At 45.2% G+C, this 21,954-nt stretch overlaps 1 protein-coding gene across 1 annotated transcript in view; it reads left to right on the top strand.

Annotated features, from left to right (window-relative positions):
• LOC120029886 (thyroid hormone receptor alpha-like) overlaps positions 1-21,954 on the top strand; it is a 198,262-nt gene that overhangs the window by 168,635 nt on the left and 7,673 nt on the right. Inside the window, exons 6-10 of the mRNA XM_038975194.1 lie at positions 8,414-8,514; positions 10,132-10,279; positions 10,473-10,678; positions 20,381-20,527; positions 21,690-21,948. Of these exons, the coding sequence (XP_038831122.1) occupies positions 8,414-8,514; positions 10,132-10,279; positions 10,473-10,678; positions 20,381-20,527; positions 21,690-21,948 (861 nt within the window). The remainder of the gene's footprint in view (positions 1-8,413; positions 8,515-10,131; positions 10,280-10,472; positions 10,679-20,380; positions 20,528-21,689; positions 21,949-21,954) is intronic.

Raw genomic sequence — 21,954 nt, 5'->3', positions numbered from 1 at the left:
ACTTCAATTGAGATATTGGAGTAGGGGCAACTATGGCAGTGGGCGTGGGCTGCAGCGGCACTATTGAGTTTGGGCTCAGGTTCCTAACAAAACCCACACAGACTGGCTTGGGATCAGCCTGAGACTGAGACTGGGCATCCCTACCCTGCCTTACCCTGTCTTGCCCTGCCTTCTCCCTGTCCAGTGCATTTCAGTGTGCTTCCTGAAGTGTCTGGAATTGAAATGGAATTGACCTCAACCCTGGTTTGCACTTTATATACACACACACACACATATATATTTATATATATATATATATATACACACACCCACACATATATATATATATGTATATATATATATATATATCACACACACACACACACACACACACACACACACACACACACACACACACACACACACACACACACACACACACACACACACACACACACACACAGTGGGGAGAAGAAGTATTTGATACACTGCCGATTTTGCAGGTTTTCCTACTTACAAAGCATGTAGAGGTCTGTAATTTCTATCATGGGTACACTTCAACTGTGAGAGACGGAATCCAGAAAATCACATTGTATGATTTGTAAGTAATTAATTTGCATTTTATTGCTTGACATAAGTATTTGACCACCTACCAACCAGTAAGAATTCCGTCTCTCAGAGTTTTTCTTTAAGAAGCCCTCCTGTTCTCCACTCATTACCTGTATTAACTGCACCTGTTTGAACTCGTTACCTGTATAAAAGACACCTGTCCACACACTCAATCAAACAGACTCCAACCTCTCCACAATGGCCAAGACCAGAGAGCTGTGTAAGGACATCAGGGATAAAATTGTAGACCTGCACAAGGCTGGGATGGGCTACAGGACAATAGGCAAGCAGCTTGGTGAGAAGGCAACAACTGTTGGCGCAATTATTAGAAAATGGAAGAAGTTCAAGATGACGGTCCAAACTCAGCTCCCTGCCATCCAAGACCTCTACCAGGCAGTGTCAGAGGAAGGCCCAACAATATTTCAAAGACTCCAGCCACCCAAGCCACAGACTGTTCTCTCTGATACCGCACAGCAATTATGGAACCAACAGAACAGCTTCTACCGCCAAACCATAAGACTTCTAAACAAGACTGCTAAATTAGATAATCAAATGGCTACCCGGACTACCTTCATTTATCCTTTTTTGCACAAACTCTGTTGCACTGACGCTATGCACACACACTGAACTCTACTCACAAATACAGTTGAAGTCGGAAATTTACACACACCTTAGCCAAATACATTTAAACTTAGTTTTTCACAATTCCTGACATTTAATCCTAGTAAAAATTCTGTCTTGGGTCAGTTAGGATCACCACTTAATTTTAAGAATGTGAAATGTCAGAATAATAGTAGAGAGTGATTTATTTCAGATTTTATTTCTTTCATCACATTCCCAGTGGGTCAGAAGTTTACATACTCAATTAGTATTTGGCAGCGTTGCCTTTAAATTGTTTAACTTGGGTCAAACGTTTCAGGTAGCCTTCCACAAGCTTCCCACAATAAGTTGGGTGAATTTTGGCCCATTCCTCCTGACAGAGCTGGTGTAACTGAGTCAGCTTTGTAGGCCTCCTTGCTCGCACACGCTTTTTCAGTTCTGCCCACAAAGAACAGCTTCAATGGCTGTCTCTTCACAGTCCCCTTTGTGCAGTAAGGTTTTATCTGTCTTTTTATCTGTTTTTTTTGCTAGCTTGAGTTACCTGCGGTGGCACAGAGTTCCATGTAGCCATGGCTCTATCTAATACTGTGCGTTTCCCAGCCTCTGTTCTGGAACTGGGGACTGTGAAGAGACCTCTGGTTGCATGTCTTGTACTGATGAGTGTCCCAACTGTGTGCCAACTGCTTGGACAGACAGTTTGGTACCTGCAAGAGATCAATACTTCGCACAAAGGCCAATAGTGATGCAGTTAATCTCTCCTCAACTTTGATGTCGGTGGAAAACGCGGTGTTCAATTGGGTTGAGATCAAATCAAATCAAGTTTATTTTATATAGCCCTTCGTACATCAGCTAATATCTCGAAGTGCTGTACAGAAACCCAGCCTAAAACCCCAAACAGCAAGCAATGCAGGTGTAGAAGCACGGTGGCTAGGAAAAACTCCCTAGAAAGGCCAAAACCTAGGAAGAAACCTAGAGAGGAACCAGGCTATGAGGGGTGGCCAGTCCTCTTCTGGCTGTGCCGGGTGGAGATTATAACAGAACTATGCCAAGATGTTCAAAATGTTCATAAGTGACAAGCATGGTCAAATAATAATCAGGAATAATTTTCAGTTGGCTTTTCATAGCCGATCATTAAGAGTTGAAAACAGCAGGTCTGGGACAGGTGGCGGTTCCATAACCGCAGGCAGAACAGTTGAAACTGGAATAGCAGCAAGGCCAGGTGGACTGGGGACAGCAAGGAGTCATCATGCCCGGTAGTCCTGACGTATGGTCCTAGGGCTCAGGTCCTCCGAGAGAGAGAAAGAAAGAGAGAAGGAGAGAATTAGAGAGAGCCAAGATTTTCAAAATGTTCATAAATGACAAGCATGGTCAAATAATAATCAGGAATAAATGTCAGTTGGCTTTTCATAGCCGATCATTAAGAGTTGAAAACAGCAGGTCTGGGACAGGTAGGGGTTCCGTAACCGCAGGCAGAACAGTTGAAACTGGAATAGCAGCAAGGCCAGGCGGACTGGGGACAGCAAGGAGTCATCATGCCCGGTAGTCCTGGCGTATGGTCCTAGGGCTCAGGTCCTCCGAGAGACAGAAAGAAAGAGAGAAGGAGAGAATTAGAGAGAGCCAAGATTTTCAAAATGTTCATAAATGACAAGCATGGTCAAATAATAATCAGGAATAAAAGTCAGTTGGCTTTTCATAGCCGATCATTAAGAGTTGAAAGCAGCAGGTCTGGGGCAGGTAGGGGTTCCATAACCGCAGGCAGAGCAGTTGAAACTGGAACAGCAGCAAGGCCAGGTGGACTGGGGACAGCAAGGAGTCATCATGCCCGGTTTGCCGTGACGTATGGTCCTAGGGCTCAGGTTCTCAGAGAGAGAGAAAGAAAGAGAGAACGAGAGAATTAGAGAGAGCATACTTAAATTCACACAGGACACTGGATAAGACAGGATAAGTACTCCAGGTATAACCAACTGACCCTAGCCCCCCGACACATAAACTACTGCAGCATAAATACTGGAGGCTGAGACAGGAGGGGTCAGGAGACACTGTGGCCCCATCCGATGATACCCCCGGACAGGGCCAAACAGGAAGGATATAACCCCACCCACTTTGCCAAAGCACAGCCCCCGCACCACTAGAGGGATATCTTCAACCACCAACTTACAATCCTGAGAAAAGGCCGAGTATAGCCCACAAAGATCTCCACCACAGCACAAACCAAGGGGGGGCGCCAACCCAGACAGGAAGATCACGTCAGTAACTCAACCCACTCAAGTGACGCACCCCTCCTAGGGACGGCATGAAAGAGCACCAGTAAGCCAGTGACTCAGCCCCTGTAATAGGGTTAGAGGCAGAGAATCCCAGTGGAGAGAGGGGAACCGGCCAGGCAGAGACAGCAAGGGCGGTTCGTTGCTCCAGAGCCTTTCCGTTCACCTTCACACTCCTGGGCCAGACTACACTCAATCATATGACCTACTGATGAGATAAGTCTTCAGTAAAGACTTAAAGGTTGAGACCGAGTCTGCGTCTCTCACATGGGTAGGCAGACCGTTCCATAAAAATGGAGATCTATAGGAGAAAGCCCTGCCTCCCTCTGTTTGCTTAGAAATTTTAGGGACAATTAGGAGGCCTGCGTCTTGTGACCGTAGCGTACGTATAGGTATGTACGGCAGGACCAACTCGGAAAGATAGGTAGGAGCAAGCCCATGTAACGCTTTATAGGTTAACAGTAAAACCTTGAAATCAGCCCTTGCCTTAACAGGAAGCCAGTGTAGGGAAGCTAGCACTGGAGTAATATGATCAAATTTCTTGGTTCTAGTCAGGATTCTAGCAGCCGTATTTAGCACTAACTGAAGTTTATTTAGTGCTTTATCCGGGTAGCCGGAAAGTAGAGCATTGCAGTAGTCTAACCTAGAAGTAACAAATGCATGGATTAATTTTTCTGCATCATTTTTGGACAGAACATTTCTGATTTTTGCAATGTTACGTAGATGGAAAAAAGCTGTCCTTGAAACAGTCTTGATATGTTCGTCAAAAGAGAGATCAGGGTCAAGAGTAACGCCGAGGTCCTTCACAGTTTTATTTGAGACGACTTTACAACCATCAAGATTAATTGTCAGATTTAACAGAAGATCTCTTTGTTTCTTGGGACCTAGAACAAGCATCTCTGTTTTGTCCGAGTTTAAAAGTAGAAAGTTTTCAGCCATCCACTTCCTTATGTCTGAAACACAGGCTTCTAGCGAGGGCAATTTTGGGGCTTCACCATGTTTCATTGAAATGTACAGCTGTGTGTCATCCGCATAGCAGTGAAAGTTAACATTATGTTTTCGAATAACATCCCCAAGAGGTAAAATATATAGTGAAAACAATAGTGGTCCTAAAACGGAACCTTGAGGAACACCGAAATGTACAGTTGATTTGTCAGAGGACAAACCATTCACAGAGACAAACTGATATCTTTCCGACAGGTAAGATCTAAACCAGGCCAGAACTTGTCCGTGTAGACCAATTTGGGTTTCCAGTCTCTCCAAAAGAATGTGGTGATCGATGGTGTCAAAGGCAGCACTAAGGTCTAGTAGCACGAGGACAGATGCAGAGCCTCGGTCTGACACCATTAAAAGGTAATTTACCACCTTCACAAGTGCAGTCTCAGTGCTATGATGGGGTCTAAAACCAGACTGAAGCATTTCGTATACATTGTTTGTCTTCAGGAAGGCAGTGAGTTGCTGCGCAACAGCTTTTTCTAAAATTTTTGAGAGGAATGGAAGATTCGATATAGGCCGATAGTTTTTTATATTTTCCGGGTCAAGGTTTGGCTTTTTCAAGAGAGGCTTTATTACTGCCACTTTTAGTGAGTTTGGTACACATCCGGTGGATAGAGAGCTGTTTATTATGTTCAACATAGGAGGGCCAAGCACAGGAAGCAGCTCTTTCAGTAGTTTAGTAGGAATAGGATCCAGTATGCAGCTTGAAGGTTTAGAGGCCATGATTATTTTCATCATTGTGTCAAGAGATATAGTACTAAAACACTTAAGTGTCTCTCCCGATCCCAGGCCCTGGCAGAGCTGTGCAGATCCAGGACAGCTAAGCCCTGGAGGAATACACAGATTCAAAGATGAGTCCGTAATTTGCTTTCTAATGGTCATGATCTTTTCCTCAAAGAAGTTCATGAATTTATTACTGCTGAAGTGAAAGCCATCCTCTCTTGGGGAATGCTGCTTTTTAGTTAGCTTTGCAACAGTATCAAAAAGAAATGTTGGATTGTTCTTATTTTCCTCAATTAAGTTGGAAAAGTAGGATGATCGAGCAGCAGTGAGGGCTCTTCGGTACTGCACAGTACTGTCTTTCCAAGCTAGTCGGAAGACTTCCAGTTTGGTGTGGCGCCATTTCCGTTCCAATTTTCTGGAAGCTTGCTTCAAAGCTCGGGTATTTTCTGTATACCAGGGAGCTAGTTTCTTATGACAAATGTTTTTCGTTTTTAGGGGTGCAACTGCATCTAGGGTATTGCGCAAGGTTAAATTGAGTTCCTCAGTTAGGTGGTTAACTGATTTTTGTCCTCTGACGTCCTTGGGTAGGCAGAAGGAGTCTGGAAGGGCATCAAGGAATTTTTGTGTTGTCTGAGAATTTATAGCACGACTTTTGATGCTCCTTGGTTGGGGTCTGAGCAGATTATTTGTTGCGATTGCAAACGTAAGAAAATGGTGGTCCGATAGTCCAGGATTATGTGGAAAAACATTAAGATCTACAACATTTATTCCATGGGACAAAACTAGGTCCAGAGTATGACTGTGGCAGTGAGTAGGTCCAGAGACATGTTGGACAAAACCCACTGAGTCGATGATGGCTCCGAAAGACTTTTGGAGTGGGTCTGTGGACTTCTCCATATGAATATTAAAATCACCAAAAATTAGAATACGATCTGCTATGACTACAAGGTCTGATAGGAACTCAGAGAGGAATGCTGTATATGGCCCAGGAGCCCTGTAAACAGTAGCTATAAAAAATGATTGAGTAGGCTGCATAGATTTCATGACTAGAAGCTCAAAAGACGAAAACGTAATTTATTTTTTTTGTAAATTGAAATTTGCTATCGTAAATGTTAGCAACACCTCCGCCTTTGCGGGATGCACGGGGGATATGGTCACTAGTGTAACCAGGAGGTGAGGCCTCATTTAACACAGTAAATTCATCAGGCTTAAGCCATGTTTCAGTCAGGCCAATCACATCAAGATTATGATCAGTGATTAGTTCATTGACTATGACTGTCTTTGAAGTGAGGGATCTAACATTAAGTAACCCTATTTTGAGATGTGAGGTATCACGATCTCTTTCAATAATGGCAGGAATGGAGGAGGTCTTTATCCTAATGAGATTGCTAAGGCGAACACCGCCATGTTTAGTTTTGCCCAACCTAGGTCGAGGCACAGACACAGTCTCAATGGGGATGGCTGAGCTGACTACACTGACTGTGCTATTGGCAGACTCCACTAAGCTGGCAGGTTGGCTAACAGCCTGCTGCCTGGCCTGCACCCTATTTCATTGCGGAGCTAGAGGAGTTAGAGCCCTATCTATGTTAGTAGATAAGATGAGAGCACCCCTCCAGCTAGGATGGAGTCCGTCACTCCTCAGCAGGTCAGGCTTGGTCCTGTTTGTGGGTGAGTCCCAGAAAGAGGGCCAATTATCTACAAATTCTATCTTTTGGGAGGGGCAGAAAACAGTTTTCAACCAGCGATTGAGTTGTGAGACTCTGCTGTAGAGCTCATCACTCCCCCTAACTGGGAGGGGGCCAGAGACAATTACTCGATGCCGACACATCTTTCTAGCTGATTTACACGCTGAAGCTATGTTGCGCTTGGTGACCTCCGACTGTTTCATCCTAACATCGTTGGTGCCGACGTGGATAACAATATCTCTATACTCTCTACACTCGCCAGATTTAGCTTTAGCCAGCACCATCTTCAGATTAGCCTTAACGTCGGTAGCCCTGCCCCCTGGTAAACAGTGTATGATCACTGGGTGATTCGTTTTAAGTCTAATACTGCGGGTAATGGAGTCGCCAATGACTAGGGTTTTCAATTTGTCAGAGCTAATGGTTGGAGCCTTCGGCATCTCAGACCCCGTAACGGGAGGAGTAGAGACAAGAGAAGACTCAGCCTCAGACTCCGACTCGCTACTTAATGGGGAAAACCGGTTGAAAGTTTCTGTCGGCTGAATGAGCGACACCAGTTGAGCATTCCAACAGCATTTCCCTCCAGAAGCCATGAGAAAGTTGTCCGGCTGCGGGGACTGTGCGGGGGGATTTATACTAACGTTACTATCTGTACTTACTGGTGGCACAGACGCTGTTTCATCCTTTCCTACACTGAAATAACCCTTGCCTAACGATTGCGTCTGAAGCTGGGCTTGCAGCACAGCTATCCTCGCCATAAGGCGATCGTTCTCCTGTATATTATGAGTACAGCGACTGCAATTAGAAGACATCATATTAATGTTACTACTTAGCTTCGGCTGTTGAAGGTGCTGACGAACCATGTCCAGATAAAGCGTCCGGAGTGAAAAAGTTGAATGAGGGAAAAAAGTTGCGATGGAAAAACTAAAAATATAAACGGTAATTAAAAAGAAAAAAAAAAAAAACGTAAAGTTGTCAGCTAGCAAAGTAAGGTTGGCAACAAAACGCACAGCAACAAAACGCACAGCAACACGTCTGCCACGACAACACGTCTGCCTGGACAAGGCCAGGCCAGATCTGGTGACTGACACACGCGCACACGCACACACACACACACACACACACACACACACACACACACACACACACACACACACACACACACACACACACACACACACACCCTTTAACCCCCCTATGCCCTTTTAAGACCCTTCTTTCAAAGTCACTGAGATCTCTTCTTCTAGCCATGGTAGCCAAAATAATGGGCAACTGGGCTTTTTTTTATACATGACCTTAAACATGATGGGTTGTTGATTGCTTAATTAACTCAGGAACCACACCTGTGTGGAAGCACTTTGTAGCTGTCATTTACTCAAGTGTTTCCATTATTTTGGCAGTTACCTGTATCTATTACGCCTATCTTCAAACCTCTGAGGTCCGAATACTGACTATCTTTAAAGCATCAGTACTGCGTGGCAATAGTGTGAACGTCAGGTCTTGTCCTCATACTCACTCCTTCTCATCCCACTCTCCTTCTCCACCTCTCTCTGTGTGCTGCAGGGTACATCCCCAGCTACCTGGAGAAGGATGAACCGTGTGTGGTGTGTGGAGACAAGGCCACTGGCTACCACTACCGCTGCATCACCTGTGAGGGCTGCAAGGTGAGACACACAGGGCCATATGCACTCCCTACAGAGCACAACTTTTGAATGGAGCCTGCACTGTTTCTTTTCACTTTAAGCACTGGATCAGTGAAGAACAAGGTCAGGACAAGGCCAGGAAATACAAAGATCAGATGGGGGAAGGGTTGATCTCAACATCAACCATAAATAAATAAGGATATTCACATGCATTCAATTCGGGGCAGGTTTTTTGCCTGAATTTAATAGACAGACAGACAGACAGACAGACAGACAGACAGACAGACAGACAGACAGACAGACAGACAGACAGACAGACAGACAGACAGACAGACAGACAGACAGACAGACAGACAGACAGACAGACAGACAGACAGACAGACAGACAGACAGCTTCCTCAATATTTACAGTATGTCATATCTATGTCAGTTCTGTCATCCTCACTCTAGTCCAAGTGACTCTCTCTCGGTCTCTCTCCTCCCCCCCTTCAACTCTGCACCATGGTCTGTCTGCCACCCGTGTGAAATCCTCACACACGCATGTACACACACACACATGTACACACACACACCCACACACACACACACGCACACACACACACACACACACACACACACACACACACACACACACACACACACACACACACACACACACACACACACACACACACACACACACACCCCCTCTGGCTCCCTCTTTCTTCCTACTTCCCTTTTTCAATTGTTTTTCTTCCCCCTCTCCCTCCCCTCTTTCTCTCTTCACCCTCTCCCTCCCCTCTTTCTCTCTTCACCCTCTCCCTCCCCTCTTTCTCTCTTCACCCTCTCCCTCCCCTCTTTCTCTCTTCACCCTCTCCCTCCCCTCTTTCTCTCTTCACCCTCTCCCTCCCCTCTTTCTCTCTTCACCCTCTCCCTCCCCTCTTTCTCTCTTCACCCTCTCCCTCCCCTCTTTCTCTCTTCCCCCTCTCCCTCCCCTCTTTCTCTCTTCCCCCTCTCCCTCCCCTCTTTCTCTCTTCCCCCTCTCCCTCCCCTCTTTCTCTCTTCCCCCTCTCCCTCCCCTCTTTCTCTCTTCCCCCTCTCCCTCCCCTCTTTCTCTCTTCCCCCTCTCCCAATCCCCTCTTTCTCTCTTCCCCCTCTCCCTCCCCTCTTTCTCTCTTCACCCTCTCCCTCCCCTCTTTCTCTCTTCCCCCTCTCCCTCCCCTCTTTCTCTCTTCACCCTCTCCCTCCCCTCTTTCTCTCTTCCCCCTCTCCCTCCCCTCTTTCTCTCTTCACCCTCTCCCTCCCCTCTTTCTCTCTTCACCCTCTCCCTCCCCTCTTTCTCTCTTCACCCTCTCCCTCCCCTCTTTCTCTCTTCACCCTCTCCCTCCCCTCTTTCTCTCTTCCCCCTCTCCCTCCCCTCTTTCTCTCTTCCCCCTCTCCCTCCCCTCTTTCTCTCTTCACCCTCTCCCTCCCCTCTTTCTCTCTTCACCCTCTCCCTCCCCTCTTTCTCTCTTCCCCCTCTCCCTCCCCTCTTTCTCTCTTCCCCCTCTCCCTCCCCTCTTTCTCTCTTCACCCTCTCCCTCCCCTCTTTCTCTCTTCACCCTCTCCCTCCCCTCTTTCTCTCTTCACCCTCTCTCGCTCTCTCGCCCGCTCTTCCAGGGTTTCTTTCGGCGGACAATTCAGAAGAACCTCCACCCCGCCTACTCCTGTAAGTACGATGGCTGCTGCATCATCGACAAGATCACCCGCAACCAGTGCCAGCTGTGCCGCTTCAAGAAGTGCATCGCAGTGGGCATGGCCATGGACCGTGAGTGTCTCTCACACACACACACAAACTCTCACACTCGTACGCACACACACAGTGTCGTGCACAATATCATACATATTACACATTTACAAACATTTTACAAGTCATACGGATGCCTTCAGTCGTGACTCCTTGATGTAACTGAAATACATTTTCTTTCTCCTTTTTTGTTCCTCCTTTCTCTCTCTCTCAGTCGTCCTGGACGACTCTAAGCGGGTGGCCAAGCGGCGTCTGATCGAGGAGAACCGGGAGAAGAGGAAGAAGGAGGAGATGGTGAAGACTCTGCAGAACCGGCCGGAGCCCACCGGCTCAGAGTGGGAGCTGATCCGCATGCTGACCGAGGCCCACCGTCACACCAACGCACAGGGCTCCCACTGGAAACAGAAACGCAAGTTCCTGGTAAGAGGATGAAGGACAGGATGGCTGCCAGACTGAGATGTTTTAATGACAAAGACAAGCAGAGACGTAACAGGCGTTGAAGCAAGCAGACATGACAGGCCCCGCCGGGACAAAACTCTAGTACATATCTAAAGTACATTTTCTCAAAGCCTTACTTCCTTGTTCATCTCTGTTAATACCTGGTTTTGCATCAAAATGTGCCTTGCTGATTGGTTACAGTAATCAAAGTCAACATGTCACAACAGCTTGATGGTAGAGTTTCAATAAACCGGTAAACCAGATTTGGCTAAGCTGCCAGGTGACAAACGTAACCATTACAACGGTGTTGTTGACACGAGACCACAGCTACAAGTAGCTTGTTAGCGTCTGGCGTGGACAACAGGGCCTTCTCTCTCGACCTTGGGAGGAAACTCCTCCATGACTTAGACTCAATGGATTTTTACAAAAGATTGAATACGTTTCCCCAGATGACCCCATATTCTATGATAAGTATTTTGTTTTTCAAAGGCCCGTTGGACATCACTGCTCATTGTCCATTTGAGCTTACAAACGAAACACACAGAGAAATATTTGTAGCCTGTATGTTGACAATGCCAAATCATTGTGGTCCTCCCGGGTGGCGCAGTGGTCTAGGGCACTGCATCGCAGTGCTAGCTGCGCCACCAGAGTCTCTGGGTTCACGCCCAGGCTCTGTCGCAGCCGGCCGCAACCGGGAGGTCCGTGGGGCGACGCACAATTGGCATAGCGTCGTCCGGGTTAGGGAGGGTTTGGCCGGTAGGGATATCCTTGTCTCAGTATGTAAAATGTAATAAAATGTATGCACTCTACTGTAAGTCGCTCTGGATAAGAGCGTCTGCTAAATGACTAAAATGTAAAATGTCTATTGCTACGGTGCCTTCCGAAAGTATTCATACCTCTTATTCCACATTTAGTTGTGTTACAGCTCGAATTCAAAATGGATTAAATATAACTTTTTTTCCCCCTCACCCATCTACACACAATACCCCATAATGACAAAAGGGAAAACATTTAGAAATGTTTACTAAATCATTGAACATAACATTTTGAAATATCTCATTTACATAAGTATTCACACCCCTGAGTCAATACTTTGTAGAAGCACCTTTGGTAGCGATTACAGTTGTGAGTCTTTCGGGGCGGCAGGTAGCCTAGTGGTTAAGAGTGTTGGGCCAGTAACCGAAACGGATTTGAATCCCCGAGACGATGTGCCCTTGAGCAAGGCACTTAACCCTAATTGCTCTGGATAAGAGCGTATACTAAATTGTAAGTCTCTAAGAGCTTTCCACACCTGGATTGTGCAACATTAGCCCATTATTCTTTTCAAAATATTTCAAGCTCTGTCAAATTGGTTGTTGATCATTGCTTGACAACCATTTTCAGGTTTTGCCATAGATTTAAGTCAAAACTCTAACTCGGCCCCGAGGAACATTCATTGTCTTCTTGGTAAGCAACTCTAGTGTAGATTTGGTCTGTGTTTAAGGTTATTCTTCTGCTGAAAGGTGAATTAATCTTCAAGTGTCTGGTGAAAAGCAGACTGAACCTGGTTTTCCTCTAGGATTTTGCCTGCGCTTAGCTCCATTCCATTAATTTTTTTATCCTGAAAAACTCCCCAGTCCTTAACGATTACACGCATATCCATTAACATGATGCAGCCACCACTATGCTTGAAAATATGGAGAGTGGTACTCAGTAATGTGCTGTATTGGATTTGCCCCAAACATAACACTTTGCATTCAGGACAAAAAGTGAATTGCTTTGCCATATTTTTTTGCAGTATTACTTTAGTGCCTTGTTGCAAACAGGATGCATGTTTGGAAATATTTTTATTCTGTACAGGTGTCCTTTTCACTCTGTCAATTAGGTTAGTATTGTGGATTAACTTGAACGTTCTTCATTCATCCTCAGTTTTCTCCTGTTTTAAAGTAACCATTGGCCTCATGGTGAAATCCCTGAGCAATTTCGTTCCTCACCGGCAACTGAGTTAAGAAGGACGCCTTTATATTTGTAGTGACTGGGTGTATTGATACATCATTCAAAGTGTAATTAATAATGTCACCATGCTCAAAGGGATATTCAATGTGACTTGTTAAACAAAGTTTACTCCTGAACTTATTTAGACTTGCCATAATAAAAGGGCTTGAAAACGTATTTTCATTTTTTATTAAATAGTAAAAAATTCTAAAACATAATTCCACTTTGACATTATGGGGTATTGTGTGAAGGCCAGTGAAAAAAAATCTAAATGTTATCAATTTTCAATTCAGGCTGTAACACAACAAAATGTGGAAAAAGTCAAGGGGTATGAACACTTTCTGAATGGTTTAAATGTGTCTATTGCAAATCACTATGACCTCGCCTCTATGTATAAGCCTTTATTACATTCAGCGGGAGCACCAAACTCTGACCTATGACTTTTCCAGACCCTTCAAGGACGACCACCGTTCGCCTCGCCCCCACTAGGGCTGATAATGTTGGCAGCTTCTGATTGACTGGCTGGCTGGTTCCCTAAGTGTTTGTTTGGTTCTCAGTTTTGCTGGCTGGCTGTCAACTTTAGGCTAATTTGTGATAAATTGGGCTTCTGCACTTAATAATTACACTAAATAGTGCCATTAGCATTTACGCTGAGTGCCGTCCGTCATCTCGACTGGCAGTCAGCATTTAGTTGCAACTCTCCACAGTAAAACCATTGCTACAGCCCCTGTCACACACACACACGAGTACAAGCCTAAACTGTCTATAAGGTCTCTAGTCTAGGCTACACACTAAGGTTTATATGGGTTCTATATGTTTTAAAGGTTACATGTGTTAAGGTATTTATAGAAGTTTGAAAAGGAACTCATGGGTTTCTTCTGGCACCACAGTTGAAAGGTGTTCTTTTCTATATTGGCTGGTATAAGTTGCAGCTTTCTCAAATCCAAAGTTTGATTTTGAGTTGTCAGTACTTTCACACACCTCGCAATGGTTAGGGCAAATTGAATGTGGCTTTGCGGGTGAACATTCTGTGGTATGGATGATTCTCTCTATTTAGAGCCGTTATGGGGGGATTGGGGCCTTACACTGGTGTGTGTGTGTGTGTGTGTGTGTGTGTGTGTGTGTGTGTGTGTGTGTGTGTGTGTGTGTGTGTGTGTGTGTGTGTGTGTGTGTGTGTGTGTGTGTGTGTGTGTGTGTGTGTGTGTGCATATGTGGGTATATGAGAGCGGTATTGTATCGTGTGTGTGTGAGTGAGTGTGAGAATTGTAATTTTATTAGGATCCCCATTAGCTAACGCCGTAACATTAGCTAATCTTCCTGGGGTCCAACACCAATTAACAAGACATTACAAATAGGTAACGTTCGTCGTTAAGGGTAGACCAAGGCGCAGCGTGATTTGGGTTCATCATACTTTATTTAAATGTGAACCAGCGGGAAAAAACAATAAACAACACAACGAACTAAAAGCTTCGTCGTGCAAAATACATGCAACCAAACAAAGACAAGATCCCACAACAGAAGGTGGGAAAAAGGCTGCCTAAGTATGATCCCCAATCAGAGACAACGATAGACAGCTGCCTCTGATTGGGAACCATACTAGGCCAACAAAGAAAAAGAAAACATAGATATACAAAAACTAGAGTACCCACCCTAGTCACACCCCAACCTACCCAAAATATAGAGAATAAACAGGGATCTCTAAGGTCAGGGCGTGACAAAACAACCACGAATCAAGACTTCAAACATTCAACAAGTAGACAATACAGACAATTAAAATACCTGACAGAAACACAGAAAGTGTGAGAAAATATGGAAGTGTGTGTGTATGTTTTTGTGTGTTCAAACCACACGTCCCATTTCCTCCTCCTTATACCCCGCCACTTCTTGAACAAAGTTGCCTTGCAATTCTTACCACACCTGCCATTCACAGTGAGCCTCGGGAACACCCACCAGGATCACCCCCTTTTCCTCTCATCTTCCTCCCAGGTAGATCACCCGTTCATGGGGCAGGTTGTTAATAAAGCCCCCTGCTTATTGCCAAGGCTTAGTGTCAGCCATGCTGTGAGTGAGTGAAGTGCCCAGCTGATAGCTCAGCACCTGCTAGGCCTAATCCCTAGCTACAACCTCCTGCCGCTGTGTGCCCAGAGCCACCTGGCCCATGAATAGCACGTCAGATCAATAGGCCTACCAGTACTACCACAGGGTATCCTGACAGGGCTACCCCGGGCAACATGGGGCGGCAGGTAGCCTAGTGGTTAGAAGGTTGGACTAGTAACCGAAAGGTTGCAAGATCGAATCCCCGAGCTGACAAGGTAAATATCTGCCGTTCTGCCCCTGAACAAGGCAGTTAACCCACTGTTCCTAGGCCGTCATTGAAAATAAGAGTTTGTTCTTAACTGACTTGCCAAGTTAAATAAAGGTTAAAAAAAATGGAAACTAGGGATATAGGGCTGTGGCGGTCATGACATTTTTTCAGCCGGGGATTGTCAAGCAAATAACTGCTGGTCTCACGGTAATTGACCCTTAATTAACATCAACACATTTAGCATCTCCAGGCTTCCACACACAGCCTACAAGCCACTAATGCAGACCCTTGGAACATCTACATTTTAAAAAGTCAAATAAATCCATGTAACACCCATTATTTATTTTAGACAGGTCTAAAGAAACATGATATGAAGAAAATGTAGTCTATTTCAGAAGAACAGAATAGCATACTCTGAGTTGTCCTTAGTTGGGCCCTGATCTGGCTATGTCATATGGCTGTGGGCTACACTAGTTCATTTAGCAGACAAGATTTGCTTAGAATTCCGTGGCATTATTTTATATTATGACAAATACATCTGAACACAGCTGAATAAAATAGCTCAGGCTGCACACATTTCTCTCATTCACAATTTGACAAGCACTTGATAATGCCTCGAATTTCCCGGCTGCATCCCCTTTGTGTGGCCGTAATGCCCCCTAAAAAAATCCATGCCTTTTGCGGCCAGTGGCCATTGTGCCCTTGGGCTGAGTATAATAATTATAATTCCCTTCTCCCGGCTGCGTGCTCCGAAGCACCTCTCACTCACATGGCTCTCTCAGATAGCTCAATTCTTATTAGCCAATGCCTGGCACATGATCGGGTCTTTCTCACAGGCTACAAGTGAAGATAGACACATCGGGGACACAACTGCTCACGTCCTTATCCAATTCCAAGGTGCACATTGAAGATATTGGAAGAACTGTCCACATTTACTTTTCGTCAGCCAACAAGATAAGTATGCCTAATGAACAGCAAAAGCACTAGCCTATGTCACTCTATAGTCCATACTATAAAAGTTGATCTATTCTATTCTGTGCAAGAAATACATATTCCAAACATAGTTTAATAATACAACCACTAGCATAAAAAAAACTGTTTTAAGCAACGAGGCTGACACAACAGACCAGAACGTAGTGCAGCAATGCGCACACTGCAGTAGGCTCTCAGCGCGAATGTTCCAAAATGCAATCAATTAGCGGGAAAACACAATTTTCAAAAGTGACCGCAAATGCGATTATGCATGTAATGCTTTTATTATAAAAGGTGCATTTTTATGGTAAAAATTATCTTCCCCAAACTTGAAACTCACGAGCTGTGTATGTATGTATGCCAGTTAGGCTTTACATCCGTGGTAAAGCGCATTAATGTGCTTCATTTTAAGACGTTATTTGGCCACTTTAATTGCAATACAGACCTTATCAAAACATATAGGCCTGTGGGCTAGGCTACATGAGGTGTGCGACTATGATTTGAAAAACACGCAACAAAAAGGCATATGCTGTTTCTTGCCTTACTGCACACAAGCTGGGCATCATAATATACTATATCATACAAAGTGATAGGCTAATATTGTCACCCAATCAGACTGTTCTTGATTTAATATTGTCTTTACATCTACTAAATGATATGTGTGACATTTGTTTTGATTTAGAATGGACCATTATCATGCACCCGTCAAAACAGGGGCAGGGGAAAAAATACATGTCATCGATGCACTTAAATAGCGAATGGAGGACGCTTTTCCCATGGTTCATTTTCATGCCAGCCAGGTAGGCTATACTACTGTTGTTTTTTTAATAGAATCGATCACTCTGTTTTCTCCTGCAATTCTATAGCCTATAGAAATGTTGAACAACATGGGCTCTCATGAAGTGTTTGATTAGATTTGTCGATCACATTTGCATTGATGTCAGATTGATTAGAGGGACAATTGATTGTTGAGCGCCAGGCAGTTAGCAAGTTTGGTAGGCTACTAATGACCATCAGCAGCATCAGACCTTGGAGAAGCCTAATTACCGTGACTAGACTGTCACGTCGGATCTGTAAGTTTGCTTTTGCGTGAGCAGGGAACAGCAGCCAGTTCTGACAGCTGGGAGTGCAGTGTGTGTGTGTGTGTAATTTACATCAGAATGCTCAAAGCCCAGAGAAAGTGACAGGACACAGCGACAATGACACCACGCCGTAACATAAATGTCCTATCAACTTCTACACGGAGTATACAAAACATTAAGAACACCTGCTCTTAAAGAAGGATTTTTAAACCTTGAGAAAATTGAGACATGGATTGTGTACGTGTGCCATTCAGAGGATGAATGGGCAAAACAAAAAATGTAAGTGCCTTTGAACGGGGTATGGGTAGTAGGTACCAGGCGCACTGGTTTGTGTCAAGAACTGCAACGCTGCTGGGTTTCTCACACGCAATAGTTTCTTGTGTGTGTCAAGAACGGTCCACCGCCCATAGGACATCGAGCCAACCTGACACAACTGCGGAAAGCATTGGAGTCCACATGGGCCAGCATCCCTGTGCAACGCTTTCGACACCTTGTAGAGTCCATGCCCCGACGAACTGAGGCTGTTCTGAGGGCAAACTCCGTATTAGGAAGGTTTTTCCTAATGTTGGTGTACTCAGCGGTATACAAGAACATCCCACAAATAGCCTACACGACACAGTCTATCAGAAATGCTCAGCGATACGACACATCTGTGGCTCTATACACACGGCAGCGAGGATTTAAATGGGACTCAAATACCAGGCATTGGAAGAATGCCGAGAGCATCAACTGCCAAAATAACACATCTAGCCTGAAGTCACATGACTAACCCAACGGATGACTGCCCTACGTCCATTCGAACACTTCTAACGTTATTAGCCAGTAACTACCTCCCTACTTACTACGTAAAATCCATCTTCAGTATGTAATGCCTGAGGATATATCGAGCACTTAATATCCATTTTATACTGTATGAAATGCATTTTGTTTACACTTGCGGTAAGTCGCTCTGGGCAAGAATGAATGCATTTACATTTAAACGTTTTTACATTTTTTATTTAACCTTTATTTAACTAGGCAAGTCAGTTAAGAACAAATTCTTAATTACAAGCTGTAGACTGCCTCCATCCACTTGGAATCAAAGTCATCCGACCAAATCAGTGAAGCTCCAGTCCACTGCATCTCCCTCCCCCAGCCCCTGTGTCCTAGAGAGGACCCATACATTTAGTCTAACCTATTTGATTGAAGGTGAGTATGGAAAGAGCCCCTCTGTAAAACGCCGAATTGAATTGCTCTGCATGAGTGATAATGAAGTTGTTTCATTGGTTGCAATGGATTTCGGACTATTACTTGTCCTTTGTGTGCCAGTGGCCCCCTGGAATACCACTGTAGTCAACCAACCTAGTTTCAAACCCAGTTTGCTGCTAGGGGTTTAACAGATTTTTACATTTGAGTTATTTAGCAGACGCTCCTATCCAGAGCGACTCACAGTTAGTACATTCATCTTAAGACAGCTAGGTGAGACAACCACACATCACAGTTGTAGTACGTGCAAGTTTGTTTCGTTTTTTTTGTTTGATCTTTGACCGATTTTTAACAAGCGACATAGACAGGGTGTAGCATACTTATGTTTACCATCTTTAGGCCCCGAATGACTTTGTAAAACCTTCGAACCCTAGACGGGTTCGTTTTGCAGTTCGTTTTTTTGTTCCGTCGCGAGAGACCTATTTCTTAACTCTGAAACATAAACACGGCTGACCCCGAAAAATGGCAACTCAGACTTATTTAGGATGAGACAAATGTGTGTACTGTTATCAAAGCCATTGTTGTATTATTCCAGGTAATTGCGAGACTCTCGGATGCATACTCCACATGGCTTCAAGTCTGAATCAGTCACGCCCATCAGCTCTGTATAGATTGTGTCATTAATTGTTTAAAAGGATTTTTATTTATTTTTTAATAAAAAAACAAACATACAATCTACCTGCAGTGAAGCCGCTCAATATTTACATTACATTCAGTCATCTAGCAGACACTCCCATCCAGAGAGACCCACAGGAGCAACCAGGGTCATGCGTCAATTCGGGGAACCGAACCAGCTACCAATCGGCCACCGACCCAAGCTCCCAAACGCCAGGCCACCAACCATCCAAACCCCCCCCCCCCCCCCCCCCAATTCCCAGAGAGCTGTACCTCAACCATCCGAGACCCTTCCCCCACAGTCCCCCCCGAAAAACCTCCCCCTCCACATTTCCACAGCCCCCCCCCAAGTCGCTGTCCCCCTCCAACCCAACCAAAACAACCACCCACCCAATGTGCCAACACCCAACAAAATGAACAAAAGAGAGAAAAAGGGAAACAACAATGCAAAAACAAAAGGCATCCAGGACAGCAAAAATCTAAACAGCAAGGCCAACTACATGCATTTTAGTGCATGTGTGACACTATTGACATGTGTGTATGTGTGTGTGTGCACGTGTGCGTTTTAAAGCGAGTGTGTGTGTGTGTATGCAGGTATACACCCGTGCAAGCACCTGCGCAACATCAGCCTCAGGCAAACAGGCATTGGATGTAACTGCGTTCCCCCTCAGTGTCATTCAAACGTACTTTCTTAAAAACTTTTATCTTTGACTGTCATTCTACCCCCCCCCACCAGGCAACTCCACTCCCACTTGTCTCCAGTTCCACATCCCAACCCTCAGTTTCCCTCAGCCCATCCCACCTATAATGCCTTGTGTTATGTTACATTTCAGCCCTTTCTCAACATTTCTCAGCCCTTTCCCAACATTAAGAGTTTGAGTCTGATGTGCCTTTTATTTATTTAACTAGGCAAGTCAGTTAAGAACAAATTCTTATTTACAATGACGGCCTACACCGGCCAAACCCGGACAACGCTGGGCCAATGGGACTCCCAATCACCGCCGCTTGTGATACAGCCTGGATTCGAACCAGAGTGTCTGTAGTGCTGCCTCAAGCACTGAGATGTAGTGCCTTAGACCGCTGCGCCACTCGGGAGCCCGAGTCCATAGGTCCATAGAATCCCATCTGCTAGTCGTGCATGTAAATCAACCGCTGATACCGAATTTGACCATGTGCTATGCATCTCTATGTGTATTCTCTTCTTGCACACTGAGGAGTTGTTTACTACACATGATCTGATCTTCCTCAATGATGTCAACCCTTACTTAAAATTTAAAAAACGATTCAGTCATTGTAATGTGTCTACTATGTCTAATTCCATACTTTTGTCGGATGTGCTTAAATGTGTCATCTTACCAGCAAACAAATGAATTAACTCTCATGGAATAACAAAGGACTTAACTCAAGTCTCTTGACTCGTGTTCCTAACCGCAGCTGCTGGCTATCTGTTGACATGTGTTGTGTCCATGTGTCCCCTGTCCTGTCCCCTAGCCGGAGGACATAGGTCAGTCTCCCGTGGCCCCCACGTCGGACGGAGACAAGGTGGACCTGGAGGCCTTCAGTGAGTTCACCAAGATTATCACCCCCGCCATCACCCGCGTCGTCGACTTTGCCAAAAAACTTCCCATGTTCTCGGGGGTAAGGCCCTAAGTGTGTGTGTGTGTGTGTGTGTGTGTGTCGGGATGTGTCGGTCTTCCTTATATCAGTCCTAAAGACTGCCTTGTATCTTTGTTTGTGTGTTTGAATTGAAGCCTGTTGACCTGAGTCTCTCCTCAATAATGAGCCTGCATTGTGTTTGGTGTTGACTTAATTAGGTATAGATTCTGTCGTTGCTGCGGTGTTGTTGCTACTAATGACAGTAGGATTACTATGGTCATTAGCAGGATCAGCAGCCAACAAGTGCTCAGCGAAGTGGAGATGTTGTTTCCTACCTTCACCACCTGGGGGGGCGGCCCGTCAGGAAGTCCAGGACCCAATTGCACAGGGCGGGGTTGAGACCCAGGGCCTCAAGCCTAGGATAGATAATAAGCAGTAGCAGAAGCGTATGTGATGAGTCAAAAGAGTTAGTGCAAACGAGGTCAATGCAGATAGTCCGGGGAGCTATTTGGTTAACTATTTAGCAGTCTTTTGGCTTGGGGGTAGAAGCTGTTCAGGGTCCTGTTGGTTCCAGACTTATCGGTATCACTTGCCGTGCGGTAGCAGAGAGAACGGTTTATGACTTGGATAGCTGGAGTATTTGACACTTGTGCATATGGCGGAGAATCGCGTAAATAGAGGGCCGAGGGGAAGGGGGGGGGGGGGGGGGGGGTTGGGGATTCAGTCATAGAGTGCAGCTGATATAACAGAATGATATATACAGACTTGGAACTCTACACACAAAGCCTACACCACTACAGTTGGGAAGTATGTAAGCTTACGTAACTATACTTTGAAATTCCAATCGAAGGATGGAAGAGTGCCTTTAAAGTTCACTTTGTTTACATTCGGTAACAGTCTCTCTCGCCCTCCCAAACTGATCAATGCACACACACCACATAGCCCAGTGGCTTTTGAGAAGTCTACCAAAGAACTCAAAATTAGAACTGTCGTTTTTAAACCTGCCACTCCGAATATTGGTCGTTGTAGAATTATTGTATTGTATTTTTCATATAGGATTGTATTAGAATGATGGTGTTTTTTCAGGATCTTACTATTTGATAAAAGTCAAATGATGATTGTAAATTGGTCTAAATTCAGTCTATGACGGCGAGCAACCAATAAACTCTACTATTACTCTCCTCCTTTTCCCTCCTCCATCTAGCTGCCTTGTGAGGACCAGATCATCCTATTAAAAGGCTGCTGTATGGAGATCATGTCGCTACGCGCCGCCGTGCGTTACGACGCAGAGAGCGAGACGCTGACCCTGAGCGGCGAGATGGCGGTCAAGCGGGAGCAGCTGAAGAACGGCGGCTTGGGCGTGGTGTCGGACGCCATCTTCGACCTGGGCAAGAGCCTGGCGCAGTTCAATCTGGACGACACGGAGGTGGCGCTGCTGCAGGCTGTGCTGCTCATGAGCTCAGGTGAGG

The sequence above is a fragment of the Salvelinus namaycush genome, chromosome 35 (genome assembly GCF_016432855.1).
Source record: "Salvelinus namaycush isolate Seneca chromosome 35, SaNama_1.0, whole genome shotgun sequence".
Lineage (NCBI taxonomy): Eukaryota > Metazoa > Chordata > Actinopteri > Salmoniformes > Salmonidae > Salvelinus > Salvelinus namaycush.
Note: the sequence above shows the minus strand (reverse complement) of the source record. Positions and strands in the feature narration are given on the sequence as shown.